Source organism: Pan troglodytes, chromosome 8, assembly GCF_028858775.2.
Source record: "Pan troglodytes isolate AG18354 chromosome 8, NHGRI_mPanTro3-v2.0_pri, whole genome shotgun sequence".
NCBI classification, from domain to species: domain Eukaryota; kingdom Metazoa; phylum Chordata; class Mammalia; order Primates; family Hominidae; genus Pan; species Pan troglodytes.
In genome coordinates, this window is record NC_072406.2 from 15,964,449 (window position 1) to 15,987,524 (window position 23,076).

Below are 23,076 nucleotides of genomic sequence, written 5' to 3' on the forward strand. Positions count from 1 at the left end.
ACTCCTGGGCTCAAGGGATCCTCCCACCACAGCCTCCTGAGTAGCTGGGCCTACAGGTGTGGGCCACCACGCCTGACTATTTTTACAGTTTTTGTAGAGGCAGAGTCTAGCTTTGTTGCCCAGGCTGGTCTCAAACACCTGGCTTCAAGTGATCCTCCTGCCTTCAAAGTGCTGGGCTTACAGGCATGAGATTTTTTCAATTAACCAAAACTAAAAAGCACAAGGAAGCACAATTTTCAAACAGTTGGCTTAGATTACAGGGTTGAAGGGAGAGGTGGTGGGGAGGGAATCTTAACACTTCCAGCACCACAGTGCTTAACTTGTTCCAATGCACATATGGCATTTTTAAAATCTCGTGAAGTAGAAAGAGGTTATTTCTATTATAAAGGCAAATGTGCAAATGAACATTTATTTAAATGTCTCACATCAGAATATGGAAAAAAAGGAGTTTTATAAGAATCCCTTAAGAAAACACACACTCTCCGATAAAGCGCGTTTCTAGGAACAGGGCCAATTTCCTCTGCCTTCCACTGTGAACGGTAACATCACATTCAAGCTGATTCTAGAACACATCCACCTCCGACAGAAGGCAGGGCAGACAATGATGGTAGAGTCTGCAGCAAAGACACAGGCTCCTTGAAGACGCCCGTGGCGAGATCAGCCCCAGGTCGCCGCTTCCACAGACGGGCCTTTTCCTAAAGTGGATGAAGGGAGTCAAATAGGCCAGGTGGGAAATCAAGGAAGGAGTGGGCGTGTTCCCAGGGGCTGTGGTGGGAGAAGTCACGACCATCTCGTGTAGGTCCTCCAGGAGAAACCCAGCGCCTCTCGCGTGGCTGGGGCGCCGTCAGCTGGGACTAGTGAGGCTGGAGCCCAACCCTGGGGGACGGAGTCTCCACAAGCACCGGCAGGGATGGCGTTCCATCCGTCCGTGCATTATCCTTCTTGAGAAATTTCTATTACTTGTATATTAAAAACACATGCTCACTGCTGAAAGATTATAAAATACAAAACACAAGGAAAAAAAGATCTGGAATCCCACTGCCCAGGGGGAACCTCCACATTTTTAGTGTTTTCTGTCTACATTTTCCTATTGGATAGTGGAAACAGACACCACTCTTCTGCCGGCATAGCAGACAGATCTGTTCATCTTCTACAAATATGGAAATAAATAAATAAAACAGCTGACCACATACTTCTTTTCTACAGCCAGCTCTTTCTGGGCCCCCACTGCAGCCCCACGTTTCTTCCCGCCTGCCTCCTACACAACTCCCCATCTGTGGCCCTCTGTGACACACGTGCACCCCGGAGGCCTGGCTCCTTCTCCAATCAGGACAGGCTGCCCAGGCCTAAGCCTGCCTTCCACCTCTCTACCAGGCTCACTCCTTGGTTTAGTCCCTCATGGGGGTAGCTGCCTGGGACAAGGACACAGGAAGTGAATTTCCAGGATATAACATGTTTGCACATATCTGTGTCATACACACCCAACTGACGGGTCCCCAAAGGTGCACGTCTGTGAGTCTGTCCTGGTCTGGCCAGTTTCCCCAGATGGGATGAACACAGCCAAGGGGCAGCCACAGTTCGGAAGAAGGGGCTGGAGGGCCAGTCTGTAGGCGGCAAACTCCCTCGCCCCACACCACTTTGGGAACAGGCCTGACCCTGACTCTTGGCTGTGGCTTCGGCTGCTCAACCCAGGGCCTCCTTCCCTGAGCTTCTGACTTGGTGGGGAGACAGGGGAGACAAACTCCTTAGAGGGACTGTGAGGCGGCCTCCGGCCCTGCCATCTGCAGGGCTCTGCAGGACCACCTGGTTTCTCCCCACTGCCCTGTCCCTCTGTGGCCCCAGGTCAGGCACCCCCCACCCACCCACAGTCTGGCTCACGAGGTTCTCCTGCAGCCCCCATGGCTCTCCGGGTCACCTCCCACTCTTTCCCTTGTAGCTTCCTGTCTTGATCTGCCTTTGCTGTCGTTCACGCATCTGTCCCCTCATGAAGGCTTAACCTACCATGTCTATCAGAAGTCTCAGCCTAAATTCATTCGATTTTTACCTAGAGATGAGGTGAGTACATGGGGCATGTTGAAAGGAGTCTGTGTTTAAGGTCATAGGTATCTGTTTTGTTCATAGGACTCCTCAATAATAGAAATTGTTTACAAAAATGACTGGCTCTAAAGCTGGGTCTCTGTTCACGAAGACTGCTGTTTAAAGAGGAGCACTCGTAGACTCACACAGCTCCAGGTCCAACACTCAGAGTCAGCACAGACTTTTCCTGTGCTAAAACATGCCCTGTGAACTCGAACAGCCTTGACAAGCTCTTCCGTAAGGCTCAGGCCTGAGAGGTCCCGACCTCCACCCTCCTACCTGGCATGATCTGGGTCCGTGTAGGGGACAGTTCGGATGCATTCACCCACGTAATTCACCGGGAAGGGCATCAGGAAGTGAGTCTTCATCTGCCAGGGCTTGAAGGTGGGTTCCTGAGGGACAAGGTATGGTCAGAGGCGGCTGTGCTGCCACGCACCGCCCACGGCACTGGGACTGGACCCATCTCAGGGGTCAGAGGCGGCTGTGCTGCCACGCACCGCCCACGGCACTGGGACTGGACCCATCTCAGGGGTCCCATCTCCGTGACACTCCGCAGCCAGGTGCTGGGGCGCGAGAGCAAGGCACTGCAGTTCCGTCACTCCACAGAATTTCTCACTGTAAAACTGACATGAAGTCCTCCAATCTTGACGTGATGCTTTAACGTATACTGTTCAATTAAAAACATTTCATTCTACGCCGTTTATATCATAGTTACATATTTATATTTCATATCATATGATATCATAGGAATGTGTTAAATCACTCTACTCCACAAGGAACCAAACCAAACAGCATCAGCACCAGGCTGAGTCGCGGAAAGGATCTGTCAGACCGCTCCACTGGCATCAACTCAGCTCGGGAGCTACGTTCAAAGGAGGGTGAGTTGCCCGGGAGGAGACCACCCAGAGCAGTAGCCCTCTTCCTGGGCACAGGGAAGACGCACCCCATACTAGGGCCCTCCTCGGCACAGGAGGACACACCCCCGCCAGGGCCTTCACTCAGCACTGAGAGAGAAAAGGCTCAGGGTGGCAGTGACAAAGGATGCACTGAACTCGCAACTCTAGGGACACGCCAGCCCCACGGACAGGCGGACGGAGGAACATTCGAACATCAGCGGCAGACACAGCCATGGAGGGAAGCACCCACCCGCTGGGAACCTGGATGGGCTGTGGTTCTTACCATGACCAGCTTCCTAATGACCTGGGAGCCATGGGGAACGTAGGCATCTCCACCAGAGCTGCTGGGCACAGGTTTCTGAAAATCAAGTTTCCAAGAGAAAACAGAAAAATCCAGAACTCACTTGAAATATATAAGAAGTAACAGAGTTTATAAAATTCACACAGCTAACAACAAGTGTTAGGGCAGATGTAAGTGTTTTAAATAATAAACGCTTAAAAAAAATAAAATAAAAATAGGCTGGGCAGAGTGGCTCATGCCTATGCCAGCACTTTGGAGGCTGAGGTGGGAGGATTGCTTGGGTCCAGGAGTTTGAGACCAGCCTGGGCAATGTAGTGAGCTCCCATCTCAACAAAAAATTTTTAAAAATTAGCTGGGCATGGTGGTGCACACCTGTAGCCCCTGCTACTTGGGAGGCTGAGATTGGAGGATCACTTGAGCCCAGGTCACGGCTGCAGCTAGTTGTAATGGCACCACTGCACTCCAGCCTGAGTGCCAGAGACAGACCCTGTCTCAAAATAACAAAAACTAAAAAAAGAAATAAAGTGAGTAAAAGAAATTAAGAAAATTTTAAAATAAATTTTCAGACAGTCAAGGAAAAGGTAGCCTTGTTATATGGTACAAAGAAAATATTTTAACCTTTCTTTCTGCACTTTCTTGTCATTAATCTGTCAAATCAAGAGGACATTTAAGGTGAAAGGGTTGCAGGCAGAGGGGCCTGGAGCAGCAGGAGGCCACCTCCCAAAGGCTCCACTCCCAGGGGCCAACAGAGAGACCACATCCAGAATTGAACCAGGGATACGCAGACACCAATGGAGAAGACATGAGCGTCAACCTCCTCCACGGAGCAGCACGGCTTCTCTACTGACATCCATGAACTAAACTACAACTCTCTAAGTTAATCAAATTTACTAAGTTAGTTATCACCGACATCACTGTTCCATGTCAGATCCATGGATTCATGAGTCATAGAAACAGCAGTGAACAGCCTTCAGGCTACGGTTTGGGCCATTCCTCTGCCAGCGTATTCCAGCCAAAGTCTGTTTTCCTATCAGACTACTCACTGCAAGGCACAGAAGTGAGCGCAGGATCCAAGGCCACACTGCAGGGTCTGAACTCACTTAACTGGGCCAACACTGGGCAAGATACTTAATCCTCCTGAAGAAACCTCAGTTTCTTCATCTGCGTACAGGGGATATGAACCCCCACATGCTGGACTGCTCTGAGAATTGAGTTAATGTGTGTAAAACATGAGAGCTGCTCTGGCACCTGCCAGGCGCTCACCGGGCGCCAGCACCACCAGTGCATACCTCGACCGTGTGTGGGCGCACAGGCCTCCGTTCCTTCTTACTCCGACCGATGCTTCTAAGGAAGTCTTCGACCGCTTTTTCTGTCTGAGGCATCTGCTGAGGAGTCGCATTCACTGAACACCTGTTTGAAAAATTACGTATACATAAAACCACTGTTAGAAAAAACAGTTTTAGTAATTCATCACATTTTGTATAACTCAATAATGTTGTTTTTATAGAAAATACTGTTCAGAGTGTTAAAAGAAACAGTAGCCAAATGTGGAAATGCCACGGCCGCCTCCCTGCTCTGCAGTGCTTCAGGTTATCAAGAGATTTCCGCACAGTTCAATGTGGCAGCTAATGAAGCCGTCCAGATGCGGAGCCTGAGACTCTAAACTCTAGTTCTTCCGAAGAGCAAAGAAAATACAGAGACTATTAAGATCTGCTAACCATGCCTTCAGAATTACACTATCAAAACACTGACAACTTTTAAAATTACTGTCCAGAAGTCATCAATTTGAAAATGTGAACTGGTTGTTAAAGCAGAACATTATAAATTGCAAAAAATTACCATGCTCTCAAAGTTACATGAAAATAGAACTCTTCCAAATTCCACAGAATTGCAAATACTACTATCATATAAAAGCTACTTGAACTCTACAGTATATTGACAGAGTGTATATTTTTTCCTTTTGGCTGTAAATCCTAAACTTATTCTAGTTAAAGTAACAGCACGTACCATTATATTAATACTAACTATATCCCAGGCATGTATGCTGCCTTGCAGATATTCTTTCTTTTATTCCGTATGATAAACCTGCGAAGGAAGGTTTTATGGAGGAGGAAGCAGAAGACGCAAGTGGGTCAGCTGCCCAGGACCGCCTGGGAGCGAGCGTGAGTGCTGACCCGGCGGTACCAGAAGCCAGGCCTGCCTGAGCCCAATGCCAAGAGACCCTGATCGCCAGGCTTCACCTCTGGCCACCCACAGACCGCCCTGTAGAATCTGCCAGGGATTCTCAGGACATGACTGGGGAAAGGCATCAGGACTCTCTGTGAAGAAGGACAACTGACTTCAGCAAACATTTTCTTGTTAAGTACTGACGAATACATCAATGTCACTGACAATAAGATGCTGAAAATAAACTTAATCATTTTTAAACTTTATTCATGCTCACACATCTGAGGGCCTAAGGCCAACTGAAGGTATAGGACTGAGCTGCCAGATGTTTCCTCAAAGCATCACATAATTTTATAAGAAACTGCACTTTTACTCTGGTCTTCAGCAAGCTCACCTTTACAGATACCTCAGTTACGGACTATGTGCTTTTGGAAGCAATATAACTACTTGCCCTCAACCTATTTGCACTTCTAGAACAAAATTAGCCTGCTTTCTTCCCCATCTCCTACAACTTTTAATAGGCTTAAAATATTTTCTTAGTTTGTTAGAACACTTGACATTTACAATAAATTCTATAACCTTTACCTTTACCAAGCACTCTATCTTGAAGTTTCTACAAGTAAGAAATACCTAAAAACTATACTTAATAGAATGAATCATAAAATATTTAGAAACAAATCACAAATGCACCTCATATTATCACCATTTAACAAGTGTTTCTTGATACGCGGGAGCTTCCTCAGGATGGGTTTGATATCTGTCATTTCTGCAATCCTCTTCATCAGCCGCACCTAAGCCAGAGGAAACTCGCTCAGAGAGAGGCAGAGGCTACAACAGACCCGCTCAGTCTGAACCAAGCACCTGTGACATCAGAACCCTGCTTGGGCAGGGGTTATGTGTGCGAGTGCACGGCTTGAGCAGGGCTGGAACTGGGGTGCAGGGTGGTACAAAGAGGAAGATGAGTCAAAACCAACCAACCAATTCTTCCCCATATTTAGTCAGTTAGAAAGTTAGCATTTCTGGGACATAAATTAATGTATTCCCAAAGAAATCAGTAACTCTGGAATATGTGGCTAAACCGGAGTAATAGAGGTTCCTTCCAAGCTTCCCACCTGATCCATCCCGCTGAAGGTCTCCTGCAGGTCCCCTGCGGGCGTGAGGGTCCGGCCTGCCCTGATGGACGCGTACAGGTGCCCAGAGTCAGGAATTCCATTGGCGAGCTCCTGGGCGGTCATCTTCACCAGCACCTTGAAGTGCTCCTCTTCTTCAAAGCACGGGCTATGGAAAAAGGAGAAGAAAAAATTCCTGGAGACCCATTCCTCACATCCCTTCAGTATCATGGAAAGTTGATTAAGTTTTCAGAGTACTTTAGCAACCAAAGAAATTTTACAAGTCCATATGAACTACAAGTAAAAGTCAGACTTGGAAGTCAACAACACACACGAGTAAAACTGTCTCCTTTAAAGTACTTCAAAGATCTCTAGTACACCCCAAGAATGGACAACTCTTGCAAATAAAGTTACTTGTTAAATATTTCACTCCATAGCTGCATCATGTCTGGCAGGTTTCGATCCAGGCAGAGAGAGGAGAAAAGCACACCCTGAACCAAAGAAAACACAGAAGAAGAAAGGAATTAGGGCCGAATCGAACAGTGACAGACACTGGAGAAAAGCTTCCCACCGCAGCAGTCGTCTGATGGTACCAGGCTACCTGCTCGTAGGTGTCCATGTGCGAGTCGTCAGGGAGCACGTGGGGAGAAGCACTCATCCCTCCGGTCTTCAATTCTATCTGCTGAGCCTGCTCCCGGTAGTCAAGAAGGCCGCAGCCCAGCCTGACACAGCAGAGAAGCATCACCCCGATTACAAGGCAGTCTTTACTGAATCATTTTTAAAATCGTGCATCTTGAGTTACAAGTTGCTTTCATTAATTCAGTAACTGCGGCTTTGCCAACCTCTCTACACTTCGAAAGTCATCAAGCAGGTGCACTCTGGCCTTCGCCCTCGAGAGTTCATGTGCCCCCTTCCCCAGGGAGACCCCAGTTTCTCTCGCCTAGGAAGTCAGTGTCCAGAGGCACAAGACACTTGGGCAGCCAGTGTCTGCACTTAAAACACCATTCTAAAATAGGCATTTCCAGTTGTAAGCTTTTCAATAAATGTTTTATGAGTACTCCCTACTCTCTTCACCCAGATCACCGTGATACATACTTCCTTTGTTTTGCTCAAATGTCTGGTAGCCTGGGCGGGGGAGTCCGAAGACTAAAGGTTTTTTAAGTTTTTAAGAAAAGCAGTTTCCTCTCAGCACTCATGCTTTTGAAAGAAACATTCACAGTGACACTGCTAATGCCAGCAATAATTGAGTCAAGGGAATGACCATGAGGTGTTTTCTAAACTGCTACAAAAGGATGAACAGTGGCAGCTCTATTTAAAAAGAAAGGCAGGGAACTTTCAAAACCCTGAAGACATTTTTCCATATGAGTGGACCCTCAGCCAGGGTGCAGAAGGTGTCACAGCCACATAGCTTTCTGCAGCACGCAGACAACTTCATCTCCACAAAGGGAAGACCCCAGCTGCATGTCAGGTTGGGCAGTGGTCCCTGAAGCTGGCTGCAGGGTTCCCTGTCGCCCTATTAATTCTGGATGGGAACGGGAGCCCACAGCCCTGTCTACTGCTTGCCCTGCAACCTCGGCCACGGCAGAGCTGGGCAAAAAGTCAAGTGTTGATGTGTGCACTCGTGTGTGTGTTTCCAGATCTGTGCATACCCCACCTACGGAGGACGCCGGCAACTGCAGGGTCGGCTTGGAGGAGGAGCCACGCAGGCAGCAGGCACACCTGTTCCTAAGGCAGCCCCGGGCCACACTGCACATCCAATTACTTACACTTTCGGATTAAACCATCAATCCTTTCTAAAGCTTCATAGATTCATAGGCTGAGATAGAGATCTAAAAGTATCTCCTTATATTATACCGTAGATTCATAACTATTTCAATGTAATATAGTAAGAAAATGTTACTTTCATAAAAAATTCTAAACCAATATATTGTACACCATACTTACACACTAACATTGTAAGTTGTGATTCACTGAAGGTAATTCCTACTGATGCATTAGAACAATACAGATACGCACACAAAGCAGATGTTAGTAAGACACACAAGGGTGTGTTGCGACTCATACTTGGTGAGGACGCTGCAGAAGAGGGGCACATAGGGCCTCAGCTCCTCGGGGAGTGTGTTCAGGCTGGAGAAGGCCCGGAAATACACCATGCCATTGGTGGGCTGGGCGCAGTACTGAACAGGGATATCTCCAGCTAGAAAAACAAAAGGGATTTAATTTTGATTGTTGCCAGTAAAATTTTAACCACTTATAATGTTTAAAAACAATGCTATTTATTGTTTTTTCAAGAATGGAGGTTTAAGACTTATACTAGAGTTTATATAAATTTCCCTATTGTATTTTCATGACTAAAAACTGGAACTGTCTTCAATAGCAAAGCAACCCGTGCTCTCCAAGGAATGGGAAAGGAAGGACGGAACCACGACCTTCTGGTCTCATAACTGCGAGTTCCAGTTACCCAACCTCTCCCCGTCAACCAGAGGGAACTCCGACCAGGTGCCCCCGAGACCCCTGGGCCCACATCGCACCCGTCCTCAGCGCTGCTCATCTTCCCCAACAGGCCCTCCTGCCACCCTCTGGCCCCACAACAGAAGGCTGCCCCAGGGCCCCAAACAAGGCTCCTGGTGTCCCCCACCCACCCGTCCTGACCTCAAGGGGAGGGCTGGGCATTCAGCTTCGCATGTCCCTACCTAGCAGAGCGCCTTATACCAGCGGAGGGACCAAGGTGCGGAAGGATGACTGATTTATTCTCACTCTTAGCAAACACTTAATGAGATTCACGGACAAAAACTGCCAGGGTTAACAGATCAGAGGGACGTCAGCCTCGATTTCCACTCACATGCGCCCACACACACACACACATGAAAATAAACGAGATACAAACACGACAAGCGCTGTCAGAAGACAAAAGGTGGGCTGGAGACGCTTCACAGGACACAGGGATGCCCAGGGTGAAATCCCATCCCCGTCCTCGAGGTGCAAGTGAGAGCCATGCTGCCCTCAGCTCAGTCACGTCCAGCCACACCCGCTGGTAAGCTCAGCATCAACACTGTCATAGGTGAGGTTACCCCAAAGGTGCCTCTCCTGCTACCAGCCAGGAGCCAGAGAGAAAGGGGGTACCCTGAGAATTCAAAAGCAGTGACAGACCACGGGACAAAAAGTACCACGGAACGAAAGGTGCCACGGAACGAAACGTGCCACGGAACGAAACATGTCACGGAACAAAATGCCAGGACACAGCAGGGGGATAAACCTGGTCTCCAACTTCCTTTCAACTCAGCACTCACCTTTCCAGGGGCTCTTGTCCCTCTGCTTCCTCTATGCTGATGGCAGGGTAAACAGTTGGGAAAAAGGGCTCTGAGGATGCCTCTATTTTTAAAACTGCACTTCACACAGTCACAGCGTAACCCAAATCCTCATTTGATTCTAGAAGCAGGAAATCAGAGCGCCCTATCAAACCCCTCTCAGGAACACACACACACACAGGCTCTTACTGAGTGAACGAGGCTATCACCACCGAGAGTTAAGAACAAGGCAGAAGACACGTGTAGAGCGAGACTATGAACGCACAGGGCTGCTCAAATGTTTCAGGGAAAACCTCCAAGACGTGACTCTACTGCTTCTGTGAGGAGTGAGATTTAATTCCCCAAGGAACCCGAGACCCAGGAAAAGCGTAGCATTCACAGTGACCTGTCAGGACCACGTCCAACTCTGTGACAGGTATGGTGGGTTCAATATCGGAAACTTTCAACGCTGGCAGACAGGAGGCATCTTGAGGTTTGCTTTGTTGAGTCCGTAATTCTAAACCTAAAAAAGAAACAAGAAAAAGGAATATTCAGGGCCCTAATTAAAAGGTTTGATGCAACTTATCTCCTATGTTATTATCTTAACATCCAGAATTAGCCGTCCACGCCAAGTGTGGGGAGTACAGGAGCACTGTGGTTTGCAAAGTATCTCCTATTCCCAGGCTGACCAGATTTAGACGCACTAATAACCTGCTTAGTGGGTAGCCCTTTTCCTAATTCTCATTTTCAATTATTGAGCAATTCTGCTGGGGAGTGGTGGTTTGCTCAAGCAGCTTCTCCTGCACCCCTCCAAAGTTTACATTAAATAGATTCAACTTGTTTTTAGAGTTTTCAAACCATTTCTTGTTGGACTGAAATTTAGTGATCTTTATACTTATCTTCTTTTTGTTTTGAGACAGGGTCTGGCTCTGTCACCCAGGCTGGAGTACAGTGGCACCATCTCAGCTCACTGCAGCCTCTGCCTCCTGGGCTCAAGTGATCCTTCTGCCTTAGCCTCCTACGTGACCGGGACTAGGGGTGCAGACCACCATACCTGGCTGATTTCTGTTTCTGTTTATTTTTATTTTTTTTTTGTAGAGACGAGGTTTTGCCATGTTGCCCAGGCTGTCTCAAACTCCTGACCTCAAGTGATCCTCCCACCTTGGCCTCCCAAAGTGCTGGGATTCCAGGCATGAGTCACTGCACCTGGCCCTATACTTGTTTTCTATTGTTTCATTTTCACTAATTTCAGCAAAAGACTTACACAAGCGCATAAATCACACAAATTACAGTGGTGCTTAGAAAGACACTTCCTGGGCCTGACAGTCCATGCATCAATGAGGGAGGCAGCACCTTCACAGTAGACTCCTCCACTGAGCCACAGCCTATGTGGAGAATCCAGAAGACCCAGGCGTGCTCCCCGCCCTGATGGCCATCAGTGAAGCGGCTTCACAGTGCTACAGCGAGCCAAGCAAGTATACAAATGCCTGATTCCACGACTCCCGGGGAGGGCTGTGCCCAGTTCCCACTTTAACTCAGTCCCCGCAGACAGCACTCCTGGTGTCTGCTGGGCTGACCTCCCCCATGTTCCATTTCCACCTTCTGAAGTTCCCCGAGAGCGTGCCGCGCACTTAGACACGGGATCTTGGGGTGCAGTGAGCATCTCAGGCAGTGTCATCCCTCCACAGGTGCCCCACTGTGGGCTCCAGCCCTTCTGTCCACCTCTGGAGCCGCAACTGCCATCAATAACCACCCCTGCTCCCAGCAGCATGTGGAGCCCAGGCTCCCAATGGCACAGAGCTCAGACCTGGGCTCTGCAGGCTTCCCCTGCCTGCTCGCCGCCTACCTAACATCCTGACTTTCCCGACCTCACGCCACGCAGAGATTTTCTAATCTGTGGCTTTGCCACAAAGCTCCCTCCTGCCTCTTCCCTGACCCGGTTTCCCCCATGGTCCCTGGGCCCACCTGCGCTAGAGCACGCCACAGCTACCCTGACATCCAGGGCTCCTTCTCTGAATGCACTCACTCACAGTTGGTAGAAAAAGCCTCTGGCACTTTCTCTTCTCTGTTTTCTTTCAGCACATCACACACTCCCTGATGGTGGAGGCTTTACCTCTTCACAGTGCTTAAGACACACACAAGACCAGAAATCGGAAGATTCAAGCTTTTACTACACAGTTTCCCATTCCCCTTTTCTGCATTGTTGTTCTCTACAGATTGGCTTTTAATTCACAGAACCCTAACACTGCCGTGCACACTTGAAGACTTACTGACCTGAAATAACCATTCAATGCACTAGCACTGTGCCCTCCTTTCAAAGAGCTACACAGTGTGTGTGTAAAGGAGAAATCTGTAGTGTGAGCACTGCTCATTAACCTACTGGTTTGGACTACAGTATACGGGGTTTTCTTAAAGCACAGCTCTGAGGCCAGGCCACGAATATGAAGTAATTTAGGAAACGTACAACCTGTTGCCTACTCATGGAATCATCTTGTGTACTCATGAATAATTTCAATTAAAAGCGGGAAGATTGGAGCTTGTCACAAAACAGAGCTTAATAAGGGGGAAAAAAAGAGTAAGGTTAAAAAAATAGAGCTTAAAACAGTTGTCTCTAGTCTCCACTAAAAATACAAAAAATTAGCTGGGCGTGGTGGTGGGCGCCTGTACTCTCAGCTACTCGGGAAGCTGAGGCGAGAAAATGACGCGAATCCGGGAGGGGGAGCTTGCAGTGAGCCGAGATTGTGCCACTGCACTCCAGCCTGGGTGACAGGGCGAGACTCCGTCTCAAAAAAAAAAACAAAAAAAAAACAGTTGTCTCTAAACAAGAATTCAGATAGCAAGAGTAAGAGCAGGTTACAAACTGACATTAATTTTTTTTTTACATGATGTAACTTCAAACTTAGCATGATCAAAATGGAGTTGCTTACTTTCCATCTAACGTCCACTCTTACCCTCCTGACAAACCTGACAATTTCTCACAGAATCCCAGCCCAATTAGCTTTTTTTTTTTTAACAGGAAAAGTAAGTGCATGTGTGTATGTGTTGCATCTATTTTTAAAAGAGTTAATACATAACTTACAAGCAATAATGTTTACAATTTTAAAGACTCAACTGAGTTCTGAAAACTGTGGCAAGTTATGAAGCCACCACATCATAGTACTGGGCCTTTCTAGCACCCCAAAACTCTCCCATCCCCACTGCAGTCAACCACACCCCGACTGGGCCTCCAGCAGCTTCTCATCTGCTCTCTGTCCCTGCAGCTTTGCCACATCTAGGCTTCCCATGAATGGCCTCGGGATGTCATCTTGCACCCGGCTTCTTTCCCTTTGTGGGAAGCTTCGAGATGCACCAATACCAAGCGTGCATCATTGTTGCGCTCCTTCACAGCTAGTGGCATTTCTTTGTAACGATGTATATGTTGATGGAAATCTGGGTTGTTTCAAGCTTTGTGCGGACACCTGTTTTCATTTCTCTTGAAGGGACGTTAGGAGCGGGGCCTTCCTGGTCCGTGCATGTTGGCTGGCACTGTGAGAACTGTGACCCTGTTTCCTAGGTGGCCACACCATTTTGGCTCCTTTGGCAGCATGTGAGCATTCCCCCTGCCTCTCAGGATTGATGACATTTGGTGCTGGCAGTAATTTTTAAAATGTTAGTCATTCTAGTAGGTGTATAATTGTATATCACTGTAGTTTTAATCTGCATTTTTCTAATAATTATGATACATTTCCCTAAGAAAGTAATGAGATTATTTCCCATGTAATGATTTATGTGCCTATTTGCCATTAGGAACTCTTAGATGATATCTGTCAAAATCTTTTACCCATGTGTTAATGGGGTTGTGTGTTCTCATTACTGAATTGTTCGTTTTTCGTATATTCTGAATACAGGCCTTTATCAGACATTTTTGCAAATGTTTTTTCCCAGAGGCCAAAATACCTTTGAGAATCCATTTGGGTCCCCTTCTCTCCCGTGGCCTCGTCCCTTCCTTCATTCCACCCGGCTGCTCCCCCAGCGGCTGCCAATCCCCGTCTCACTTTTCTTTTCACTCCCACCATCCTGGCCTAGGTCGTCATGTCATGCTTAGGTGTCTAATTGCCTCTCAGCAGTTTTCTCCATCCAATTTCTCTATTTTTCTGCAAAACTATCCTGAATGAGGCTGCAGCTACACTGCTCACTGACCCGGCAGTTCTCCTGCCTTAATACATTAAGCACCTGTGTGCTCCCCGTCTTCCATACAGGCCCTCCCCAGAGCCACAGGGCACACCTGTCTCCCCCACTCACGCTGTCCTCCCTCCATGCCCACCGCTCCACCATCCCTGTGTGCCCCACGCCTGTCCCACAGAATCCTGGTGCCGCTCTGCGGCTGGCACAAACCCTGTATGCCTGAGACAGGCCTCTTCCCAACACACAGCTCTCACTGTCCACTCTGCTCACAGGCCAGGCAACACGCACTGCAACAGTACAATGGTACTGGCATATTACGGCACCTGATAAAAGTATTTACAAAATCTGTAAAATAAATACATCTTTTCAAGCTACTTCTTTTCAATGACTTCTGAGTTTCCTACTGAGCTACACGGGCGATTTTCTGAGAATATCTGAACTCAATGCATCGAACGTGAGCTCTGTTGGCGCCCAGCGGACACCTGTTGGTTGAAATAATACCTGCCTCCAACTACTAACTCACTAACAAGTCCACTAGGCCCGAGTGCAGGTTAGGGACTCGCCAGCTCAGAAGGAAGCCTCTGACCTTTCTCGTAGATCTGCTGCCTGTCTCCTGGGGACAGAGCCTCGACCTTCTGCTGGAGCTTCGTGGCTTCCACCTGTGCCTGCTTCTCGTGATACTTGTCATCTGGCCTCATCGATAAAGTCAGCTTATGCTGGTTATTCTGCAGCAACCACAGCAACAACAAAAGCCAAGTGAAAACAAGATCTTACTACATCCTAACACTCAACAAGCTTCTGCTGGTGTGTTCTTGGTCCTGTGGTTCCGCTTTCCCACTTTAAAAATAGTAATAATAGAACGCACCTCAAGAGTTGCTTTGCTGATGCAAGTACCCAAGCCTTATAAAATGCTTACCACCATACATACCTGCCTATGTAGTAAGCACAGAATTCACATATGCTGTTATTCTACTATTATTATTATGGTCATTAGGTCTTAAACATATCAATACTAAACATTTTCATTACATCTTAGTTGTAAGAAGGTTTGCACTTTCAAGTACTACAGATCTTGGATTTTAGTCTAATTGAAGATAATATAGAATTCTATTTTTTGTCTAGCGTTCATTCTACTATTAACCTCTAAAAGGCTAGAACTACATTTCCCATTCAATACTTCATAAATTATTAGAACAAAATACATGTTGACGTAATATAAAAATGAACATTAGGTGATTTCATGTCCTTTCCTTGTTTCAACAATTAAAAAACTACACATGCACAAAATGCTCCCATATAAAATACTACAAACAGGTGAGATAACTAGAAGACATCAGTTCATGGAAAATAACTTACAACAGCTGAGAGAAACTGCAGGTCAAATTATTAAATCATATCTCATGTCTAAAACAATGGAACCTACTGGAGAGTTTCCCTTCACAGCAGACAACAGTCTCTCCCACCACGGGAACCCTTTTTAAAAGTTCTACCACAGTAATGAGTACAAAGCAAAGAACAGGCAACCAAGCACAACTGCCTAAAAATCTGAGAAAACAAACCTGCAAGCATCAGAAGAATTCACTCATGAAAACCAGAAGATTCATTACATTTGGGTGACTGTTCACATATTTTATATTCTTCTACTAATAAAAGAACAATATATGCAGATGTTTTGTTCATACACACAAACATACATATATTCACATACTAAAAATGCACATATACATTCATCTAAAAAAACTCAACTTGCATTACAATCTGGAAAATAATTACGTTAATGTAAGCATTTAAATTTTTAATTAGAATTAAGTCACCCATTAACAGAAATTACTTATATGTATAGATTATGTTCCTAATATTCCTTTCATTAGTATAAAATTCAACTTCAAAATTAGAGAAATGAATTATCCAACTTTCTTACCTTAAAATACTGTTTTACTTTTTCTTGCAAAAATTTTGGATTTTCCTGCAGGCACTGTCTGAATTTAGCTAACTGATTTCCCAACTTCAAGAGCTCCACAGGGTCCCCATCGTGGTTCCAGCAAGAAGCTATGTACTGGAAGGAAGATTTCCACATCCACAATGCAGCTGGTACCACAGTACAACCTCCACAAACAGCCCAGACTTGATATTAAGATCCTAGTTTCTATATTTAAATATACCACAGATGATTGTTTATAACAAAAGTCATGTAATTCTTTGGATGGAGAAACAAAAAAACTTACTTTAGCCCGGTTTTGTTCTAATAAAATAAAAAGCACAGGCTGAAATAATGTTTAGGAAATAACCAACAGATTACTAGTTATAAACCCTTACCCATTTAAAGTAATCTATTTCACATAAAAATATCAAAAAGCCAGTTAAGCTAGTAACAAGACAAAATGTCTATTATAAAACAAAAACAAAGTTGTTGAGAAATCACTTACTGATGTCAGCATCAGCCCAAAGCTGGTAGACTGATGTTTCATCTGTATTTCAATTTTATGAAGTAAAGCCTCAATTCGATCATCTTCAAATCCTTTCCTAAAGAATACAATGAAGAACAAAGATGGGCCAGACACAATGGCTCATGCTTGTAATCCCAGCACTTTGGGAGGCCAAGGCAGGAGGACTGCTTGAGGCCAGGAGTTTAAGACCAGCTTGGGCAACATAGAGAAAGCTCATCTCTACTACACAAAAATTAGCTGGGCATGGTGGTGTGCACCCTAGGTCCAGCTACTTGGGAGGCTGAGGTGGAAGGATCACCTGAGCCTGGTAGGGGAGGAAAATGCAGTGAGCTGAGATCACGCCACTGCACAGCAGGCTGGGTGACAAAGCGAGACCCTGTCTCAAAACAAAACAAAAACCTAAGATGTTGAAGAGTTTTAGTAACAGAAGGTAGCAGAGATAATATTTAAACAACTAAATATGAACAAAAGCATGTTATATGACAGAGAAGGAAGGCCGAAGCAATGGATCAGGCTCAGCTCCTCCCAAAAAGCACGCAGGAATGAGGAGCGAAAGCAGATTGTTATAAACAAGCTACACTCACTCAACTACTTCATCAATCGTTCTGTCTACGAGGCTTCTGACGGTCTCAATATCTTTCTCCGCAATCCCTTGGAGGCCGACACTGAAGTAGGCCTCCCTCGTGTAGCCATTATATCTAGAAGACAAAACCAGAAATGATGCACTGGAATCCGGGCACGTTCATCATGCCCTCGTAATATGCTTGATTTAAAGATCAGAACGAAGCGCCTTAAACTCCAGCCCCCCAACTGAAAAGCTCATAAAAGCAGTGTTCTCAAGTAACTGGTTCTGTGTACATCCATGTCATTTTTACATCATTTTTTAAAAATAAAATTTAAACTTTTGAGTTATGGCAGGATAAATATCAAAACAGAACTGCTGAGATTTACAAAATTTTAAAAATTCCTGTAGTCCCAGCTACTCTGGAGGCTGAGGCAGGAGAATGGTGTGAACCCGGGAGGCGGAGCTTGCAGTGAGCCGAGATCGCATCACTGCACTCCAGCCTGGGCGACAGAGACTCCATCTAAAAAAAAAATTCTAATACTTAATGACCTGACCTGTAAGAGACAACAGCATGACATTCTGAGGCCCTGGAAAAGCTGTCTTTGTGCTGGGTGTTTTTCTTTTGGACAAATGCCCCCTTGGGGGGACACAAATGGCTGGCATTGGATCCAGGATCTCATCTAGAGTTCCCTGATGGGGGCGGCCATCCTGTGTACCATGAGACACTCAGCAACTTCCTGGTCTGCCATCTTCCGATTATAGCAATCAAAAATTCAAAAATGTTCCAGACATTGTCAAGTGTTGGGGCCGGGACAGGGTGTGGAGGTGGACGAGCAAAACTGCCCCCAACCAATGAGAACTACTGATCTAATCTAATCATAAACTCACCCAACATCAGGAGAAAAGTCTGTGCCAAGGCCAGATTCAATCAAGGCTTTGTAAAAGGGAGAATTGGGCCCAGAAGTCAAGAGTGAAGACAGAAGACTTAATGTGAAGGCTTCAAATGTGTCGGTGATGCTGCATTGAAAAAAAAAAAAAAAGGAAAGGGGAGGTAAGAAAAGAGTAAAGGGAAAATTATTGGCCCTTATGCACATTTTACTTAAAACCACTACACATCTTTCTAGAAATTCTTGCATTTCAACATTTAACAATTTTATGAGCAAAAGAGAATTTTCCTTAAATATCGGGATTTTTGAAGCGGGGCACAAACCATAAAATTAACTTCACTGCACAGGAAATGCTCACCATGGGACAGCCTGCCAAGCACTTTTCACACGTGATTTAAATCACAGGCACAGTGGCAGCACCATTAAGGAGACAAGGAACAAGCCAGGAGAGGTGCCAGCCACGGAGCTGCAGGCTGAGCACGGGAGGGCCCAGAGCCCAAGCCTTCCCTTCCTGAACACCCCCTGGCACGGTTCCGACCTAGTCTCGTGAAACCACCGGAATTACAAAGTTTTGTATGTGGTATATTTTGCCAAGGTGCATGTTCATAGTACCATTCTCACACTCGAAGGGACCTGTGACCTCAAAATGTGAGCAACTGCTGGTCTGAGGCAGTCTTTTCTCTGTAGGGATAAAGCTTTGAAATACAATAAGTAAATTACTTTTCTTCCAGAGGGCTATCAAAAACGATTTTCCTCAAAAACCATTTTGGATGTTATTAAAAACTTCGACATTTTGTTCTCTATTCCTAAAGTCCACTTAACCCCTGAATCCTAACCGTATATTAATTAACATTCAATTGTAGAACTCACTTCTGAACCTTCTAATAGGAACATTTTCCTCATGTTTTTGTCTTGTATGAGCTTTGACAGCATATACTTACTCCGGTAAGAGGAAGCTAACACTGACGGTTGTTTGTTTAGAGGGATCTGTAGCAAATGAATCCGGGCCACATGTTATCTGGAATTCCCTCTGTAAAATGACGTGACGTTGTGAGTAGGCACAGTGTCTGACGGTTGTCAACTACTCTAGGTTATCTGGATACATAAAATGGAGCGAAACATGCTTTCCACTAAGTTAACTTTCCTTTCAAACAAATTACCATTCTTTTAGCTTGAAAAGCTCTCCCATACTCTGTACCAAACATGACAGCATCTGAAATCCCATCGTGAACACCCAGTCCAAGTCCTCATGTCAACATATTTACCAGGAAGGACACAAACACGGTGGGGCACTCACAGGCTTGTCCCAGGGTGTCTGAGCTGGCACCACGGTGCTTGGTTCAATTTTCTGGAATTTGCTCAGTGCTTCCTCGTGAATTTGTTTCAGATGCTGTTCTAATGGAAAATTACCGTACGTGAAGAACCTAAAATTTTGAGGGAATACAATTAGTCTGTTTTAGTTTAAAAGATCTGAGATCAAGTGCTGTCTGTTTCACTGAAACACAGTGCACAGGAGTGCCCCTTACCCAAGGTCTCGCCTTTCGGTTTCAGTCACCCTTACTCAACCAAGGTCCAAAAATATCACGGTACTTCGAGAGACCAAAATTCATGTAACTTGTTACAGTGTATTGTTATAATTGTTCTATTTTATTATTAGTTATTGTTGTTAACCTCTCACTGTGCCTAATTTATAAATTCAACGTTCATTCACAGGGCATGGTGCTATTCCTGGCTTCGGGCATCTGCTGGAGTGCAGTGGCACCATCACAGCTCACTGCAGCCTCAAGCAATCCTCCAGCCTCAGCCTCCTCAGTAGCCGGGACTACCAGGACTACACCACCACACTTGGTTTTGGTGGGTTTTTTTTTGAGACGGAGTCTCGCCCCGTCCCCCCAGGCTGGAGTGCAATGGCACAATCTCAGCTCACTGCAACCTCCGCCTCCCGGGTTTAAAAGATTCTCCTGCCTCAGCGTCCCAAGTTGCTGGGATTACAGGTGCCCACCACCATGCCCAGCTAATTTTTGTATTTTTAGTAGAGATAGGGTTTCACCATGTTGGTTAGGCTGGTCTCGAACTCCTGACCTCAGGTGATCCACCCCTCTCAGCCTTCCAAAGTGCTGGAATTACAGGCGTGAGCCACCGCACCTGGCCGGCTAATTTTTAAGTTTTAGAGGTGGGTTCTCACTATGTTACCCATGCTGGTCTCAAACTCCTGGCCTCAAGCAATCCTCCCATCTTTGCCTACCTAAGTGCTTGGATTTGCAGGCATGAGCCACCACACCTAGCCAAAAATCGATCTTTCATTTTAAACTTCATCTAGAGATGTGACAAAAACCAAATGAGGTTATTTGTTAAAATACTTTATAACCCTAGGTACAGTAATATAGTAATCCAACTGACAATTTCACAAAACTCAATTTTTGGCAACAAATTCAAGGTTATACACGTTTATAAAGATAACACATTTATTCAACCAGAGGAAAAAGGCTACAATGACAGAATTTATCTTTTTCTTTACTATATAGCCTGAGCTATGGTTAAGGTTTGGGAAACTGGTATCTTACAGAACCTTCAGAAATTTCTCACTCTAGAATTTAGAAACAAATTTTACACACTCGGGGTTGAGAGAATCCAGGAGCAATCACCACCCCTAGTGTCCAGATGCTGCTCTCCAAAGGCCCTTCCCCATTAGCCATAGAAATCAGAGCTCCCTGGGGAAACAGACAGTTGAACCTCTGCAGCAGGGAGGGCCTGGCTGTGCGTGCGTTAGGGAGGTGGGGGTGGGGGCATAGAAACCAAAGAAGTTAGACCAAAACGGGCCCACAGCTGGGGCAAATGTGGGCATAAAAATGAATAAATTCCATCTGATCACATAATCTCAAATATATACATATACAGAAATATTTCTGTGAGGTCAGAGTGGTACTAAAAAACAAAAGACTGGGGGAAAAAAAAAAAAGAAGAACTCTCTTCTCCATGTTGGGCGCAGTGGCTCACACCTGTAATCCCAGCACTTTGGGAGGTCAAGGTGGGCAGACTGAACTCAGAAGTTCGAGACCAGCCTGGGCAACATGGCGAGACTCTGTCTCTACAAAAAAATATAAGCGCTAGCTGGGCATGGTGGCGTGCGCCTGTAGTCCCAGCTACTCAGGAGGCTGAGGTGGCCCAGGAGGCTGAGGCTGCAGTAAGACAAGATCATGCCACTGTACTCCAGCCTGGGGGACAGAACCAGACCCTGTCTTAAAAACAAAACAGAACAAAACAAGACAGCCTCTTCTGTCACCATTAGAAGTAGTTCCTGCACCACCCCTCCTCCTCAAACTGGACTTCCCAGGGAGAGCAGCCGGCCCTGCCTTTTCCACAGAACCATATTTCAAGATAACCCGACAGCCCAGCTGATGTGGAGCTCTTCTTTGAAGAAGTCCAGCAAACAAAAGAAGAAGAAATTACAGAATTAGAAAACTTCGCAAACTCTAATAAAGTAATTGATTCAGGCAATAATCCTCAATGAATATGAAAACCATTAATAGGCTGATGAGGAACTCATTATCACAGGACACCAGAAACTCAAGCCCGCCAGATGGCCTGTGGCTGAAGGGAAAAAGCAGATCTTCCCAAGGCAGTGGCTGACTCTCAGCATGGACCCCGCTGGTGTGAGACCCCCAGTGGAGGCGAGCAGACCTCACATGACGGTAGGATGTGGCCGTCTATGGAGAGCTCCCCATGAGGGACTCTGCTTACAAAGGCACAGCCTGACTCAAACTAAGTCTTTGGATCTAAGTTCCAGTGCTCAGGAAACACAGGAACATGGCACCCAACACCACGCGGGAACAGCCAGGCCACCTGGAAAGTGAGTGCGCCGGAAAGAAACCGGGCCTGCACACTCCTCTGCCGTCCCCTAGAGGGTGCCCAGGAGAAACCCGGGCCGACCAGGTGTGATCTGTGGGACCCCGTGCAACAAACACTTTGGGGCCAACTAGAAAATCTGAATATGGAATAAGAAATAGGCAGTTTTAAGAAAGTATGTTTTATTCTATTAAAACTGAAAATGGCATTAGCTCATGTAAGAAAAAATCTTCATGTTTTAGGGTCACAAATTCAAACATTTACGTGCAAATGATCATGACGTCTATAATTTACTTCCAAAAACTTCGGCAAGGGAAAGGATATCTATTACATGATAAGTGTTTAGGGGCTCATTATTCTAGTCTATTTTTCTGTATGCTTCAAGTTTTCATAATTATTTTTACATAAAATAATCTTGCAAATATGTTTTTACATTAGCATTTATATGTAAAAACAATTAGTGTTTTATATAAGATATATGACTATATTATTATTATAATGACCTTGTATTAGTGACATAAGAACAAGCAATGTATCAGAAAGTGAGGATGTAATTAAGGTTCAGTAACTGCATCCACTATTGGAAGAGCTCTTCTCCGTGCCAAGGAGAGGGCTTGAAGCTTCACACCCCGTGTCAAGGTGGGCACCATCCATGCACCCCCACTTTCCACGCAACCAAGCTAGATGTGAGGCAAGAGGCTGCTAGATGTGAGGCAAGAGGCTGCGGGGCCAGGACCCTCCTGTGGGGGACTCTAAACGCTGTGTTTGTAACCACCATGCTGAGCCTCCTGAAGGTTATTATTGTAAATGTCCAAAATCAACGTCCAAGTAAGCTAGGCAAACTTAGGCCAAGAATCTCACGTAGACTTAGATGTTTCTTAAGCATTGCTAAATGTGAGAGAAGCCAATGCCATAAAGTGTTAAGAACACAAACAAGTCAACTTTTCACAATCCACCATCAAACTTTTCCAACAAAATATTACCTAGCATTGCTTGGGTGATAGTGAGTGGCATGAAACTGCTTAAGCTGCTCCCATGTAAGCTCTGGGATGCACAGTGGGTCGCCCCCGGAGACCACTGAGTACGTGTGGTCGGGAAGAAGTCTGTTCTGAAGGTGCTGGGAGAATATCCTCTCATTGTCTGTCTTGAAACGTAAAATAAATAAATCATAAGTATACACGTAAAATAATACACACACGTTACATTACTTACAATATAGCCAACTGATCACATTCTGGTGCATACACCTGTAATACTTTGCAAATAAAGCTGTTCTAATGGTTTAAAAAAAAAAAAAAAACACCCACGCAGGCGTTGTTTAACACGGTATTC

General features: G+C 45.7%; 1 protein-coding gene across 2 annotated transcripts in view; it reads right to left on the reverse strand.

Annotated features, from left to right (window-relative positions):
* The window catches only part of PITRM1 (pitrilysin metallopeptidase 1), a 35,575-nt gene that overhangs the window by 3,239 nt on the left and 9,260 nt on the right, over positions 1–23,076 (reverse strand). Inside the window, exons 7-24 of one of the 2 annotated variants that reach the window (XR_010159734.1) lie at positions 22,728–22,888; positions 19,196–19,322; positions 18,840–18,928; positions 17,900–18,028; positions 17,031–17,144; positions 16,426–16,522; positions 15,921–16,055; positions 14,586–14,724; positions 10,242–10,358; positions 8,613–8,745; positions 7,150–7,270; positions 6,963–7,039; positions 6,552–6,717; positions 6,130–6,230; positions 4,563–4,683; positions 3,256–3,330; positions 2,356–2,468; positions 478–695 (exon numbers count right to left, since the gene is read on the reverse strand). Coding sequence is in view for 1 of the 2 variants with exons in the window: in NM_001280465.1 (NP_001267394.1) it covers positions 2,356–2,468; positions 3,256–3,330; positions 4,563–4,683; positions 6,130–6,230; positions 6,552–6,717; positions 6,963–7,039; positions 7,150–7,270; positions 8,613–8,745; positions 10,242–10,358; positions 14,586–14,724; positions 15,921–16,055; positions 16,426–16,522; positions 17,031–17,144; positions 17,900–18,028; positions 18,840–18,928; positions 19,196–19,322; positions 22,728–22,888 (2,015 nt within the window). In the remaining variant the exon portion in view is untranslated. 2 annotated transcript variants of the gene reach the window in all.